Below are 17,520 nucleotides of genomic sequence, written 5' to 3' on the forward strand. Positions count from 1 at the left end.
TTCAGCATAGGTTACCATGGTGATTTACCCCAGTTAAAAGTGAGCTAGTGTCTTGATAACGGAAAATCTGAGTTAAGTCCAAAGATAGCTGCCAGTACACTAAACTTGCTTCATGGCCCTTGTAATCTGTACAGATACAGTGAGGTCATATTGTACTTCAGAGCATCAATACTTTAAAATCTCTGTCTTTTAAATCATTTAAATTAATCAAATATCAGGCAGAAAAGTCTGTCCTCCCTGTATCCACAGTCCCACACTCTTGCCTAAGCACACACACACACACACACACACACACACACACACACACTCATGTGTCCCTGAGCTCAGAGTGTGAGCTGAGCCTCTCAGGTTATTTTGGGGGTCAGCTGTCAGCAGGACCCTCCTCCTCCTCCTCTCTCTCCTTCCTTCCTCTGCCTTTCTCTGTCTGTTCTTCATCTCTTCTCTTTCACTCCACTGATCCGGTAAGACTCTTTTTCATTCTGTACACCGCTAAATAATCAGTTGTGTCAGTAAAGTGTCTGTATGTATTTGCCTTCATGTTGTGTTGTATGCTCTTTTTTATGCTCTTTCATGCTCTTTCAACTTTCCCCCAGTGGACTTTTTAGGAAGAAGTAACTTTTTTTTTGATTTGTCGGACACTAAATTGGCAGAGAAATACTTATCTTGTGCTGTACTGATTTGCTTTACTGTATAATATTAACTTAATGTACTAACACAGTAAAAGCACATGGAGAGTTTCCATCATGGTGGCCATTGCGCAATAAATTGCTTCGTCATGGCCAGTCTGTAAATCTTCACCCACATCAATAAAAATAATCTGTCCTCACCTCAGCGTTTCACGTTTTCTGAGGAAACGACTGTTGATTGGCTGCGTGACACAGTGGGTGGAGCCTAATTTTGTCTTTTGGGGGATATATTACAGTGGTGGTGTGTATGACATGAAGCAGGTAGACGGATATTGTAACACACATGTAACATTTTGCTTATTGTATGTGTGTGTTCAGTATATGTGTGTGTGTGTGTGTGTGTGTGCGTGTGTGTGTGTGTGTGTGGCTGTATTGAGCAGTTCTACCATATTTGGACACTCTCAGAATAGATGAGACTACAACAGGTGTCGTCTGGAGTGTGTGTGTGTGTGTGTGTGTGTGCGCATGCGTTTTTGTTACCTCATTAGGAATTTTTCCAGTATAAACACCAACCTTATTGGGACCAGTAGTCTTCATGGGGACCAGAGCCCAGTCCTAATGAGGCAAAACGTCATTTCTGAGGTCCTGGTTAAGATTATAGGTTAGGCATGAATTGATTATGGTTAAAGTTAAGGTTTGGATTAGGCTGTCCACAATGAATGGAAGTCAATGCAATGTCCTAACAAGGATAGCTGCACAAAGTTGAGTGTGTGTGTGTGTGTGTGAGTGAGTGTGAGTGTGTGTGAGTGGGGGTTGGCTGGCTCACACAGCTAATTTTAACTCGACAGATACAAAAACGTTGGCAGCCGGCATGTTGTGACAGAGCTGTGAGGATAAACAGACACTGAATACCTTCTACAAGCCGCCATGTCTCCTATAAAATGCTTTTACATGCTACTACACTGCAACATGCTTTGAAGTGAACGTAATGAAGGAAAAAAAATGCTTCTGCCAAGAATTGCAAACATGTTGATAGTGAATGCACGAGGAAAACTGTCCTCCCAGGAAAAACCACACAACAGGTGGTAAAGTCCGTCACCCACTAACGAGGTATAGTTGAGTTTGAGTGACAGATGCCATCTAGTGGTGTAGTAATAGTAGTATGGTAATTATGAGCCGGAGCAGCGGTGCAGTTTAGATGATGTATATACATGTGGACAGATTCAGAGGAGGAGGGTTGGATGGAGACATTAAACAAACAGTGGACTCTGCCAGAGGAGACCGCTGTTTGTTTCCTGTTTCCATTTGCGAGGCGGGACTGTTTTTTAAGAGCAGTAATAATGATCATCACCTAAATATAACTTTGTGGTTATTATTGTAGCCATGACGACAAAGGTGGCCTAGCTTTAAGGAAGCAGTAACTTTAACCCACACCACATGTTTCTCTAAATTCAAAATATCTGCTTGTTTAATTTAGAGGACTTGTTGAAATGTTCACATGTTGACACAGTATCCGAGCTTACTTGTCTTGTGCAGAGGGCTGTGAAGGTTATAGGGAGGGACGGAAAACATTCTCTTCAAGTTATATTTTATATGAGATGTCTGTGTTTAGAGAGGCAGAGAAAATAATCAGTGAACTCTCTCACAGTCTTTATTCTCAATGTGAGCGTTGGCCGACGGTTTGAGGTATCAAAATGCAGACTGAAGTGTTTTAAAAACGAATTTGTCCCATCATCCGTTATTTAAAACAGCAGCAGTTAAATACTGTTTTAGTTACATGGTCACAGAGCTACAGATACAGGTTGACAGATCTACACTGTGCAATATTTTAGTTGTTGGTCACATGTTGAAGGGGCAATACTGTGCTACTAGTGCAATATTATTTTACTGGTTTTATAAGCTGTTGTGGTTTCATCGATTTCATTGTTCTTTTTATGTATGTGTGTAAGTATGTTTGGGAGATACAGTAAATGTTTTGTGATGCAGCAATGTTGAGCCCAAGAAAAAAAGTATATTTCATCGTATTTTTTTTTTCTCAAAATATCCAATCTTGCAGTACAATATCAGCTTGTAACTTTTTTATGGTAATGTTTAAACTCTAGCATTTTGTTTAAGGTTAGGTTAGGTTAACTTGTTTATTAAAGATCCCCTTCAGACATGCTTTAAAACATATAAAGATACTCTACTTGGAATAATGATTTGTGTCTGATGAAGTTTTCCACCAAAAAAAGTTCAATTACCTGGTTAGAAATTCTTAAAACAACATGTGACTTGAAGCAGAAAAACAAAAATACACTCAAAACTGTACAATAAGTGTCAAATCATTATCTTGTTTCTTTTCCCGGCTGGAGATTATATACTGTATAAAACACTTACATTTTAGTTTTATAGTTTCTACATGAAGCTCTTGAGACCCTATCAACAAAAAAATTTAAAGAGATGAAAGTGATGCCTCGAGACTGAAATATGAATCTTTCTGTCCGTTATTCTCAGACCTCTGATGATGGAGACATCAGCGAAAGTAGTGGCCCCCAAGCCGGACGTGGTGTCTTCCTCCCCAGACTCCGACAGCGCTGAAGTTGAGACGACGGCTCCGCCTGCAGCCTCCGACTCCTTCGACCCGATGGAGGAGTTCAGCAGACGCCTGGAGAACATCATCAACACCCACGGCTCTGCAGCCAGCCTCCTGGACAAACAGGTGGGAAAGGTGACGTCTACCTGAGTGACGCTTAAACTTTACGCAACCTGAACATTCATCTCAATGAATCCCGATGACACACAGAGATGTATGAGGGCATGTAAACTGAGTTTTATATTGTTTTGAATGTAACAGAGCGCGGTGGAGGCAGAGATGGAAAAGATGAAGGAGGAGGCAAAAGATGACATCACCGTTACCATGGAGAAAGGTGAGGCCGGAAGATGCTAACATTTATCATTTATGTACACTAAAAAGAACAGTGAGTTCATTGAGTTTAATTCAGTGAAGCTTTATTGCTGAATTAAAAACATGGATTGAAAACAGTGTAATGATTTTAAGGTAAATGGATAAAAACACAGAATACTTTTATATTAATTGTTTTTTGTGTGTGTTGCAATGAGATATGGATGATGGAATATGACATTCATAAGTAAACAAGTGTGAAAACTATAAAAAATAATAAATACATGAATAAATATGGAAAATAATACACAATATGTGGAATGAAACAAGTAGTATAATGCTCATTTTCATTATAAATTAATCTGGGGGTTGTTTTTTTCAATTAGAGACCACAGTAATGTGTTGGAACCAGAAAATATTTGGCATTTTTGCTTGAAAAATGATTAAAACTTGAAAAAAACGATTAATCCTCACAGCTCCAAAGTAGTTGAAGGATTTGTGAGATGAGTCAAGGGGACTCCAGGGCTGCTAGCCAAACCTGAAGATAACTAATTAGATTTGGTTTTTGGGTTTTTAAAGGAACCTCTGAACTCCAACTTGGCATCAACAAAACAGGATCTGTTCTCAATAGCTCGGTTCTTCTGGCAAAAACGCTTCCCACTCTGTCAAGAACAAGCTGTTCTTTGTTAGCAGCTCATTTTTAGATGTAGAGAACAAAAAGCTTGTAGTGATGATGAGAGTTGGCATCTTCATCGTCCTCTGCAGCAGCTCGTTTCTCATGAACTTCCATCTGATCTCTGGCTCTCATATCAGCCCACCCACCAAAAATCCATCAGTAATAAAATAAAAAGGAGTGTCGACATAAAAAGGAAGAAAAATGGAAAATCTGTGTCTGTTAAACATTTAAAAAACTAAATATCTCAATCAAAAAGCACCTCAATATTCTCCTGCATGTTCCGCAACATCAGTTCCACCAAGGAGAGTTTGGAGGGAGAGGAAAGCCCAGAACTTTAGGGGCGAAACTGGAAAATTTATATTAAAGTTTATATCTCAGGCGGTCCATATGAGTTCAGGCTCTACATCTCCTGTTTCTCTCTCTCATCCGCAGAGGTTTCTGTCATCATGCAGAGTCTGAATGAACTCTCCTCCCCAGAGAAGAAACTGGAAGATCTGGTCAGAAAATATGCTGAAATGGTGAGAATATTTTTAAACAGATGCAGAGGCTTTTAACAGCTGAGACATTTGCAACATTTCTTTGATTGTTTGACCTTTAAAATTAGAAAGAAAACACACATTGCCTACAAATTGCCTGCAACTTTATTTTAGATGTAAAAGCACCAAAAAACAAACTAATTATGCTGTTGCTGTCATTAATAATTACAGCCATAACACAGCATTAATAAGTGTTTCTTTTTTCCATCTGTGTGTGTGTGTGTGTGTGTGTGTGTGTGTGTGTGTGTGTGTGTGTGTGTGTGTGTGTGTGTGTGTGTGTGCAGGAGGTCCTGCGGCGCTGTGATGAGAAGAAACTGTGTGTTCAGCAGCAGAAGTTGTCCGTCCTGCTGGAGCAGCAGCAGCAGCTGCAGGCTGAGTGTCGCAGCGGCATCGTAGCTCGCAGGGAACTGGAGACTCTGTGCAGAGAGCTGCAGGGATACTACAGCGTGTTGAGGGTACGTGTTAGAGTTTTGCACGGGGCTAAAAACTGTCCTGTCTCATGGGTGGAAACAGGAAATGAACAGCAGTGGTCTCCTGTGAAAACGTCCACCGTTTGGTTAATACCTCCATCCACCCCTCCTCCTCCTCTGGATGAGGAAATCTGTCCTAGAAACCTTTAAAACAGCACCAGTTCTCCGTTTTTGGCCGACTGACATTATGACCTATTTTCTCAGAAGGACAGTTTCCTTTTGTGCAGGAAGTAAACGTCCTGCAGGCCAATCTGACACTCTGAAATGAAGAGATAATAAAGTCACAATGAAACCCTTTTTTCTTTTAACATAACGCTCTCCGTCCATTGTTCCCTGCCTACCTCCCGCAGGAGGAGAGTCTTCAGAGCAGCAGGGACGATGAGAGGAAGAGGAGCGAGATCACCGGCCACTTCCAGAAGACGCTGGTCGACATCCAGGCTCAGATTGAGCAACACAGCTCTCGAAACACCAAACTGTGCCGTGAAAACATCATCCTGACCGAAAAACTGGAGAGTCTCATGAAACAGTGCGAGACGAGGGAGCAGGTGAGTAAGGTCAAAGGTCAAATGCGTTAAAGCTTTGTAGATTGTAATGCGCTTCTAATATGAACAACTTTTAACGACATATTAACAAAATATTGATCAAAGTAAATACTAGAGCTGCAATAATTAGTTATAATTGATTAGTTGATTGAAAGAAAAATAATGGGCAACTATTTTGATAACTGATTAATCATTTAATTAGTTTCAGGACTCTTCTTGTTTGTAATTATTTGTTCTCTGTGACAAGACACATGAAGATGTGATGTTGAGTTTTAGGAAATTGTGACGGACATTTTTTTAAACTTTTTATAGACAAACAATTGATTTAAAAAATAATAGTCAGATTAATTGATGATGAAAATAATTATTTTATTTTATATATATATATTTATGTATATACTCTACATAGTCTGCACAGCAAGACTTATGCAGAAAGTATGATTTAATACACATGCATTAAATAATATTTAATATGTAAGTAATGTATATATATATATATATATATATATATATATATATATATATATATATATATATATATATATATATATATATATATATATATAATATTTTATTATTTATATGTATCAGTTCCTGTATATTTCATAGAAGTAGAAGAGTCGAGTGCATTTCTCCACATTTAGGTTTATACTTTATATAGTTTCAACACACTTTGAAACTTTACTGCAGAGCTGAATCAACAGAGAATTAATTATCAATTAGTTTGAGGATCAAATTTTATTGACCAAATAATGAATCATTTAAATGATAAAACGGCAGGTTAATCAGTAATAATAATAATTGTTAATTTCAGCCCTGCTGAACTCTGTCAGTTGTGTTTAACATTACTTCAGATTCTGTCTGTTGAAGACAAATTTCTTTTCTCTCTGCAGAATTTGGAAAAGATCAACAAACATCGTGACCTGCAGTGCCAACTGAGCGAAGCCAAACTGCAGCAGGCCAACGCTCTGCTGGCCAACGCCGAGGAGAAACACAAGAGAGAGAAAGAATACGTGAGTATGAACAAAGTGAAATACTCGATACACAGAAGACAGATTGATAAAATGGTACAATGAGTTCTCCCAAAATATAAAGTATTTACTGAACAATATTTAGTTTTGGTAATTTTTATCACCATTCACATATAAGAACTGTAAAAACAAACAAAAAGATGTAAAAAAAAAATTTTTTTAATTATGTATGTAAAATAGATGTTAAACAAAGTTATGTAAAAAACAACAACAATTTTTTTAAACGTATGGTATGTAAAAAAAATGTTAAAGAAATGTATGTATGTAAAAAAAAAAAGTATACATGGAAAAATATGTTAAAGGGGACTTATTATGCTTTTCCTTATTTTCAGTACAGTCAAATAAGTGTCAAAGTGTCAAATAATAAGGTAAATGTATGTAGAATTAATCCTTGTGATCAGAAAGCACCGACTTCACACTGCTCTGAACACTCCAGTATTTTTTTTCTACTTTCAGCCCGAGCCGACGTCAACTTGTGACTGACTTCTTTATATGCGACTTTTCCGCATTTTACCAACGAAAGTGCAGCTAAACGAGCTGCTGCTTGATTGTTGACATTGATCTTGGCTGATAATGAAGAGAAGAGAGAGAGAATTATAGGTTTGATAACAGACGGTGACGCAGCCTACAAAGTCCAGGTGTTAAATCCGAGTATCACAACAAACAAATACTTAATATTTACACACTCAAGTTTTCCACTGAAGAGCCGTGCTGGTCCCCACAGCAGCAGATAGCAGCGAGCACTGACTGAACAGAGCTTTAACAACTGAAATGATGAATGGCCGCTGATCAGAGTCTCGTTGCTCTGAGTAACCTGGAAGAAGCAGCAGAGGACGTAAACACAGCTCCTTCCTCAAACCTCTCAAAGCAACACGATCAGGCTGATATGCAGTGAATTTGCTTTTGAAATGCTATATGAGCAGCAGCAGCAGGCGTGCAGCAAAGTGTGAGCAGAGCACTGACGGCTTAAATACGCCGCAATGATTATAAGGGTGCGCTGAATATATGTTACAGTGAGAAGAGTACGGCATGTGAGTGGAGCCGCAGCTCAAAGTGGGCTGCCTGAACCAGCTCGTAGGCGTCACTTCATGTATGCAAAAAATCATTTTTGAGGGGTTCATTTTTTTAAAAAAAAGTATGTATGAATGATTTATCTTATTCTATTTTAATTCATTTTTAAATTACTTTTAAACTGAATTGAATTTTCTCGTTTATTCCTTATTGATAACCTACTAGGCTACTGTTTATATCACATATTCAAATATTCACTATTCAAGCATTCAATTTCTGATATCAGTCTTCATTAACGTCGACTTTTTCTACTGTTGTTGCCATTTCATGTCATTTGATATTTGTTGAACTTCATTACAAGTTCATTCATGGACTACGATTGATCGTGAAATCAATTAAACTTGATTAATATTCATTTTGTAAACAAAATTTTGATTGTTTTTGTAGAATCTGTATTTCACATATGATGCTCAGTTGTAGTGGTTTCCTTATACATTTGTATGACTGTATGAACACTTTAGTAATTCTTAATGAATCAACATCCCCCAGTTTGACTGTACATTATCTCTGTCACCGTAGTTGCTTAGAGAGACGCTTGACAAAACAAGGAAATTCACCGAAATGAAGGAGCAGGAGCTGGCCCTAAAGAAGCAGGTAAAGAAGCGTCTTTAATGTGTCTCTGTCTGTTCTCTCCTAACCAGTTACTGGTTCAGGCTGCCGATTGGAAACTGCAGGCTCAGGCACTCAAAGAGCAGGACACTGTGATGCAGGCACAGGTGAATATTCACTGACCAGACTAACACGCTGACCACAAGGACAGGTAGCACATAACTGCAGGGTAGGGTTTAAATTTAACATAGTTACAGATAAACAAGGCTGTAGCTGGGATTTTGGATTTTAGAAAGTCGTTAAAACAAGCCTCATCCCATCAGAAAATTTAGAATCATTTCATTTTTAATTTATTACATTTTTCCATGTTATATGTATTCAGCTATCTGCTCAATTAGATTGTCTGTAAATTGTATTACCCAACATACAGACACAAATTCCTTGTCCACACAACCAGGGATATGGGATGTACAGTACTGTATGTTTAAATATTACAGAAAGTAAACCACTAAACACTTTTATTAACACTGTTACTAAAACACAGGTGGGCCCAAAGGACAAAATACATACAAAAGCAAAAGCGCAAACATAATGGAAATATGCTACATATGAACAAACGCTACAAATTGTAAAACACAAGAGAAGTGTTAAAATTAAAGCACAGACATTAGAAAAATGCCCTTCAAATCCAAACGTACAAAAAATGCTTAAATATACAAAGAAGTACTTTAATTTTTTGGTATTGTTTGTGTTTTCACTTTTGTATGTGTCCAAGTGCCATGATATTGTTACATAACCATGTCCAAAACATTTAAAAACATTAACATTTAAAGATCATTCTTGAGCTTTGAGAGTTGATCCCACCACATGGTTCATTTAGGGTCTGTGCACATATTATTAGGGGGGAGGGAGGGTCAGAGAAGGGGTATGGCAATTTAATTTTATTTTTTGTTGAAGTCATATATTTTGAGAAAGCTGGGGAGTGTCTTTTAGTTTTTTCATACCCCAAATTTTGTTTTATCTAAGCTGTGTGCAAGCTTTATCATATAAAAAGAGATGAATTTGATCAAAAAGATTGTTTTCATGAGGTGTAATAACTGTTTATTTTGCAGCTCTTTATCAAAAATAGATCATTTTGTCAATACTGAAGGGAGGGCACTGCAGGGTATAGGTGAATTAAGGATCCAAAAAACATTTTTAAAATCGCAAAAAAGAGTCTTGCAACGAGACATTTAACCAATAACTTCAATGCAGTCCCTTAGTCACTGGTCTGGAGCTTGCAGTTGTATCATCCAATCATTGCTGGTGGCTGGTTGTAATTTCCCTTCATGACATTTCAGCCTGTTGTCCACCTTTCTGAAATGTTCATGTCCGTGTCTGTCTGTCCACAGTTGCACCTCTACTCTCAGAAGTTTGAAGAATTTCAGGAGACGCTGGCCAAGAGCAACGAAATCTTCGCCCGCTTCAAGACAGAGATGGATAATGTAGGTGGTGACCACCGATATGTGAAGCCGTGTGGGTGTGAATGAGATGTTCCGGCGCCCACTAACTGGGACTAGTTTGTCTTTGTCTTTTATGTGAGATGCCAAATGTGCAAAAGTGAATGGAGTTAATAATTGAGAGAGGGTTATTGATTTTAATGAAAGTGAAGTGTTTCATAATTAATTTCTTCCCTGTACAGTATTATTGTCTTGTCCAGTTATCTTCTAGTTTTAAATTCTTTTCCCCTTACAGATGTCAGAGAAGATGAAGAAACTGGAGAAAGAGTCGAACGTGTGGAAGACGAGGTTTGAGAACTGCAACAAGGCTCTGAATGATATGATGGAGGAGGTATGTTGATGATGTTTCCTCATAAATCTGAACTTCCTGTTGAGTCTGATTGATCTAAATATCTGTGACGGGGGAGTGTCTACTTAGTTCCAATGATAAACCAAATGATAAACCATCTCTCGTCGTCTCCTCTACTGTTACATATGATGCTCCTTTCAGATCCATTCAGGCACTTGACTCTACCCAACCCAGTTAGAGTATAATTTTCTAGTTTCATTCTCATCGTATCTCACTCATTCGCTTCTCATTTTCCTCCTCCCTCCTGTTCCTGTTCCAGAGAGCTGAGAAAAATAAGGAGTACGACATGTTCGTACTGAAGATTCAGAAACTGGAGCTGTTGTGTCGTGCACTGCAGGACGAGAGGAAAATCCTCTATGACAAGATCAAGGATGTCCGCCACGCTAACTCCAACCTCCCATCAAGGATCTTGAGCAACTTGATGAACCACGATGAAATCGCCGTCACTACGGATGCTGACGAATCTGTCCTGACCTCTGCGGAGCCTCAGGAGCCTCAGAAGGAGGACCCAGTCCTGACAGAGGACATCGCCCGACTGAATGCGGAGCAGGCCAAGCTGCAAGAGCTTGCTGACTCCCTGCTGGCAACACCCATCGACAATGATGAAGAGCAGGAAGATTTAGACTTTGAAGAAGACATTGTGGCTTCTGCTTTTGCCCACTTCCACAACAAATCTAAGGCCAAACAGCAGGCAGCTGATGTCCAATCAGATGCAGCAGAATCAGTTCTCCCACAGGAAGGTAAAGCTGAAGAGGCTCAAAAGCCAGATGTGCCACCAGCTGAGGAGAAGACTTCTGAAACGACACCAACAGACCCAAAACCAGAGGCAGTAAAAGATGAATCACAAGTTGAGGTCAAACCCGATGAGGAGATCCAGCAGCAGCACTCTGAAGAGACACCAGAGCCTGAGAAAATCCAGATCAATCCACCAACAGACAAAAAACCAGAAGCAGTAGAGATCCTGGAGGAGGCTGGTGAGGTCAAACCAGCGGTCAAAGAAGAAGGTGAGACAGTCCAGCAGCAACCAGAAGAACCTGCACAGGTAACAGAAGCAGCACCAACCAAGTCAGAGCCAGCTCCAGTCTCTGAAAACACGCCTCAAACCGCCGCCGTTGCCTCCAACGCCAACTCCTCCAACGCCAACTCCTCCAAGAAGCAGGCGCCAAAGAAAAAGAAGAGGAGGAACGGCAAGAATGCTAACTAAACGTTAGGATGTGCTGACGGTGTGTGTGTTTGTGCGTGTGTGCGTGCGTGTGTGCGCGTGTGTGTGGTGTTATTTATACTTTGCCTGTGCACCTTTTGTAAAGGTTCAAATCTTTACTTTGCCTCAAGTGGTGCAGCTGAAGTGATTCATTTTCTCAAGAATCAATATCACCAGATGAGAACACACAAATAAACCAGCTGTATTTTACAGTTTAAATGTCTGAATGAACATTTAGTTTGGCAAGACAGAAGAGATTAAAGTTTTAACTGAACTCTAAGGATGTCTAAACTGAGATGAGCAAGCAATGAGAAAGATTTCTAGTCAGAAATATTAAATGTTAACAAAAGTGCCATAAAGAGTTTAAGTTTTGCCAGAACAAAATCATTGTTTGGTCTCTATGCCAGTGAAAATGCAGTGTCTCTTTTAAACCAGAAACCACAATGCACTTTGGCAACTCCAATAAAGTGATTTCTTTTGACAATTTTACATTTTGTGTGCTTTCTGATTTTTTTTGCATCCCAGTTATCCAAGATTTTTGGTAGCTTGAATATCCATATTTCTTTCATGTACACACACTGCTTTACTTATCAGGATCCAGATTGAAATAATAATAAAAATCTTATAATAATAAACCTTTGATAAACATGCTTTAAACTTGCGTCCATCACAGCGTTCCCACGGAGTATTTGTTGTGTGTGTCCTCAGAAATGAACGTTACCTGAAATGACCTGTGAGGCCGGTACAGTGTCTATAAAATCCATCTTGGAAGTTTTCATGTTTTGTCTGTTTTACATAATTTAATCAAAGTTGATTTAATGTAATGTTAAGTGACTTGGAAATTTTCTTGACTTATGCTTTTCAATCACATTTTCTTTGAGTTGTTTAGAGTGTTTCTTTGCCTGCATGGTTTAGTTTTTGGCCATGATACTGTGAAGTTGGACCTTGCAGATACAGCTGGATTTATGCTACAATCAATTGAAACCACTAGACTAACTAATTACATGACTTCAAAAAAACACTTTCAAGTATTCAAGGAAGTTTATTGTCATTCCAGAACATGTTGGTACATGGAGGGAATGAAATTAGGTCACAGTTCAGAAAATAGCTTATCATCTGGAGCTAGAGAAGCCACTGCACTGCTGCGTGCTGCCATGAGTACAAGTATAATAGATGGCAATAAAGATACAGCAGAATAAAACAAATATTAACAAACAAGACAAAAATGACAGAAAAGCAAACCAAATTCCAACCTTAATCATGAAAATAAGGCTTAACCCTCAAACAACACTTTGAAGAAGCAAAGATTGGAAAAATATCCTTACTATCCAAAATATCCCCACTTGTCAGGTCTAAAACTCACATTGGTCCTCAAAAATTAGAAATACACATGGGCACAGATAAAAGTGTGGCCTACCAGTCTGGTCCATTTCCAGATTATCTCAGTTTGCAATGTTAACTCCCAATCAGTCACTTCTAAGCTTAAGAGAAATGCTGTGGAATAATAAAATACTGTAATATATTACCTGTTGCAAGCTTGGAAAAGTATTTCCGATGCTGCAATACAATTAAACATCCACTAGATGAAGGTGTTTTCCTCCACATGTGAATGGCTTTACGCCAGCCTGATTATATTGAGAATGCAATACAACTCTATAACCACTAGATGGAGACAGTGATCTTCATAATACATCTGTGTTGCATGAACATGGTTTTCAACTGTTTTTCAAGCCATTTGATTGGTTCATTATTTCCAGTTTTTGGACACATTTTGCATTCACATTTATTTTTGTGAACCTGTTTTTTCTTTCAATGAACTTCAGGAAACAGAAACAAAACGGCAGAGTTTCTGTTTCATTTATCCTTTCTTGTGACACCAAAGAGAAACTTCAAAAAACACTAAAGGCATTCATATAGGCTATTGTTGCTTATTTGTTCTGAAATCTAAACTCTTTTTTAGTTTTAGTTCAGTTAATTATGATGTTGAAAACAAAATGTACTGTCATTGAATAGTAGATGTTCAAATTCCCATTTTTTCTGAGCACATTAACAACTTCTCAGTTTATTTGTGGACCTTTTGATTACATCACATGATCTTTATTAGCAGGTAATGTCTTCTATTAAAGCACCGCAGTAAAGCACTAAACTGGACATTTCTCACATTTAGTGACACATTTTGATCAGATTCCAAATAAGTGTGTTTGAATGTTTAACTCTTGCATTGCTCTGACAGTGGAGAGTTTTGCTGTCTAATAATGAAATTTGTCACTGTGATGATAATAAAATCACATGGGAATACTGAGATATAACAAGAACAGGGCTATATCTAATGATGAATGGGTTCTAGTCCGGGAGCATTATTTAGCTTCCTTTGTGTTCATACAGATAGAGTTAAATGCTTCATTTTTAAAGTAGGTCAAATGTTCATTCACAGCCACTGGTGTGGTCTTTCATTTTGTCACTAAAGCTCTTGATCTGATCCACTTAAAATAAGTTCAACAGTAGAATAATCTTAAATTTCTTAAAAGTAAATGAGGGCAAGGGTCAGAGGTGACTAACAAAATGTATCAGAGACCAGAATCACTGTGAATAATATGAAAGGTAAATCAGCCTAAGAGATTTATTCCCTCCAAGAGACTTTTAAAATGTTTTTAGCCCCACATTTCACCCAAGAAAAAGAAAAGATGAGTACTACAGTGCTTGGGAAAATTAAAAAAAGAGGAGAAGAGAAGTACAAAGGGTTTTTAAAATTCAAGATAAGAGCTTAATAGAGAGTGGGGGAGAAGAGCACAGAGATATGGGAGAGAGGGATTTGATTTGAAGCGTTTTTTGAAGTGTTTCGACCTAGTGACAGAAGATAAGAGTTGACTTAATGAGTCTGTGTGGATGAATGTAGGATATGAGTAGAGACACTCTGATTTCAGGTTAGCTGAGTAATAATCTTGTCCTTAAATAAAGTTCAACATGTTAAGATTTGTCCAACCAGGGCAGCAAATAAATATCAGTTTCTGCACAAGTTACCTACTTACATTTACATTTGGCAGACGCTTTTGTCCAAAGTGATGTACAAATGAGGTTCAATCCAAGCTACAGTAGATCAAGAAGGAGCCTGAACACTCAGTTCCACCTAGACTCATCAGTCAGTCTCTAAACGCTTCACTCATAGGGACTAAGGACAATCTCCCAGGTTTTGTGGCTAAAACTGGGTGGAAACAATTAGAGAGTTTAAAAAAAGCCTGCATTGGAGAACCAATCCAAAGTCTTTAGGGTGGCCCTTCATATCGGGGACATGCAGTTCACTACGGAGGAGAATGGGGGGAGAGCATCATTTTCGGGAAGGCGTGTCCTAAGGGGCATAGGTTTGTTAGCCGCCGTTCTTGCCGCCGTTCAAACAACTACCGTGCATTCAGAAATCCCTAGACTTTGGTAGGTGGAGATCTCGGCTTGTCTGGTATCACAAGACTAAGTTCCACCTGACACAAGGCTGCAGCTGCATTAAGTTACATATAAGATCATAACAAATTACTTTTTTTTTGGTTTTAAGAGAGGAAAGGGATTCTGCTGACCAAATGGAGAACTTGTGCCACCACTGAGAGATGATACAAGAGAAGATTATGGAGTGACTGTAGGACCAGTTGCTGTTCATTTGCAGATCATAGTGAGGAACAGATTAAAAGATGAGGCTGGCAATTTTCTAGATTTTTCTTATTGTCAACAAATCTCATGCACAGAGCCAAACCAACAATTTACTGATCTACATGTGTGTGTATCTGAAGCCTGATATATCTAATTCCTCTGTGCCATAGACCACCATTATTGTCCAAAACTATTTAAAAAAAGGTCAGTGAATCACACCGCTGCACTGGGTGACATGTTCCTTCATTATGAAGAGTTTGGTAATGTTAGTTTGTTTAGAAATGGCACCAAAGACTAATAACAGTGATCAGGTTTTCAGTCTTTTGAGAGTAGTTCTGTGTAAAGCAGACTCCACTGAGCATCTGTGGCAACTCTGTCTCCTAGAAATTATGTTCATACATTACTAAATTACAACAGCAAATACATTTTATTATAAATGTAATGCTGCTGAACCACGTTTTCTCTCAACAAAATTAGAAAATCGACGTATCTAGTTGTTTTTTTTTCACCAAAATATCTGATCTTGGAGAGGGAGGGAGGGGATATTGGGTATTGGGATTGGGATGGGGGGAGGAATACCTGTTAATGCAAATCTTGGGCTAGATTAAAATATGTTATTTCACGGAGTCTATCATCATCTCATTCCATTTTTATTATGTGGTCTCTGATTGTAAAAGTTAATTTTTCCATGTCCAAAATTTGTTCTATTATTGATAGCCATGAATTTAGTTTTGGTGAATTTGGCTGTTTCCATGTCCTTGTTGATATGTGGATGTTGATATGAGATGCATGTCAGTCGATTTTATCTTTCCTATTAAACCTAAAATATTTTCTAGTTTCAGAGGTTCTTTTAAGACAGAAATATACTTTAGGATTTTCTCAACTTCTCCCCCGAAGGTTATCAATATTGGACACGTAAAGAATGTGTGTATAATTTTCTACTTGTTCTTGTTCTTGTTCTTTAGCATCAAAAATGTGTCCTCTGTCCAGTGTTTTTGTTTTGTTTTTAAAGAAAACTGGTTTTTCATTAAGCAAATTCAAGCAGTAGCCTATAGACCTGCTATTAAAGTGCACAACACGTAATGTGTATTACAGAGAACATTCTCTGGGAAAGTCCCTGATGAAACAACGCTTGGCCCACCGGCTGCATGAAGCTATCACAGAGATATACTGTATGTCACAGTGGGTGAAGATCCCCCCGCAGGGTACTCGTGCTCACTATAGAGAGCTTTGTCCTCCTCCACAGTTCTTCTCAGAGCGATGGCAGCAGCAGACGTATGTGCAGGGGTATCATGGGCTTCACTGCATCTTTTTATTCGGTTCTATCTGTGTGAGTTTTCTCTAACTCATTCAGTATTCAACGTGCTCCGTGACCACTGACACACTGTCAACTCTGGGCACGTTACGCACACACAGTCATCTCGGTGGAGAGCCGTTATGTGCACTACAAGCTCAAGCTGTCATACACTCAAGCTCTCTTGTAATTTATTTGTACGAGTCTTTGGGACTGCCACAGTGCGCAACGGCCGTCCCTGCCTACTCACTGTGTGTATGAAGTGTGTGTACATGCACAGGATGATCATATGCTACTCACACCATCATGGATCAGTGAGTTATTTGCCCTCTCATTCCTGCTATGCTTACATTTGAGACTTTTACAGTGAATTGTAGAATATTGTTCTTTATTTTAAAATGAAGGCTATTTTAAAATTGTAATCCTGTTGATAATCCCCATTTTCACTAAATGTATGGGTATTATGTGTCTGATTAAATCTTTTTTTCTGTAACTAACGGAATACAGTTTTTTGTATCCCAATAACATAATGTCATTATTCTGTTACAAGTCTGTTTATAAGACGTAATAAAGTATCTCTGATTGTGATGTTTTAAAGTTTCCACTTAAGGAGTCTTTCCAGTCTTCTGCAAATATGTTAATTTCTAATTGTTTTCCCCATTTCCCTTTTACTTTATTATCTACAACGGTGAGTTTATGCAATATTTTATGAATATTTGAAGGATTTTCTCAAGTTTTATTTCAATTTTGAATCATGTATTGTGTTAAATCAGTTTTTTGATTTGTCCTCTTCTAAATATTTCATGATAGAACTTCTCATCTGTAAAAATTTAAAGAAATGTTTTTGGTCTAACTCATATTTGGAGGCTATCATTTCATATGAATTTATTGTGTGTTTTGTAAGTAATTGAGAGTATGTTACTAACCCCTTACCAGCCCAGCAATCCAAGATTTTATCAGATCTGTTTGGGATAAAATCAGGATTGTGCGCCATTTCTCTAAGATACACACATTCTCTATCTTTAGGGTTTTGCATCTACATTTCCAGTTACGTTTTAAGATATTATAGTTTTAAAATAAGGGTTTATGAATAAACTATCTTACAAAGGAGATCCCCACATTGGGTCTTGAACTCTAGTCTCCGACTGCGCGGACTACT

The 17,520-nt window shown here is 38.2% G+C and overlaps 1 protein-coding gene across 3 annotated transcripts; it reads left to right on the plus strand.

Moving 5' to 3' along the window:
- Positions 1-304: 304 nt before the first annotated feature.
- txlnba (taxilin beta a) lies at positions 305-11,920 on the plus strand. Of its 3 annotated transcripts, none has more exons than XM_067571786.1 (11): positions 305-461; positions 3,120-3,333; positions 3,460-3,532; positions 4,616-4,701; positions 5,004-5,174; positions 5,540-5,734; positions 6,625-6,744; positions 8,353-8,427; positions 9,774-9,866; positions 10,117-10,212; positions 10,490-11,920. In XM_067571786.1, exons 2-11 carry the CDS (start codon positions 3,127-3,129, stop codon positions 11,432-11,434), a joined length of 2,061 nt encoding a protein of 686 aa, XP_067427887.1. In that variant the 5' UTR covers positions 305-461; positions 3,120-3,126; the 3' UTR covers positions 11,435-11,920. The 3 variants fall into 3 exon arrangements, with proteins under 3 accessions (XP_067427887.1, XP_067427888.1, XP_067427889.1); XM_067571787.1 differs by lacking the exon at positions 8,353-8,427 and adding an exon at positions 8,475-8,549; XM_067571788.1 differs by having other exon boundaries at positions 3,120-3,324.
- Positions 11,921-17,520: the final 5,600 nt, after the last annotated feature.

The sequence above is a fragment of the Thunnus thynnus genome, chromosome 18 (genome assembly GCF_963924715.1).
Source record: "Thunnus thynnus chromosome 18, fThuThy2.1, whole genome shotgun sequence".
NCBI lineage: Eukaryota > Metazoa > Chordata > Actinopteri > Scombriformes > Scombridae > Thunnus > Thunnus thynnus.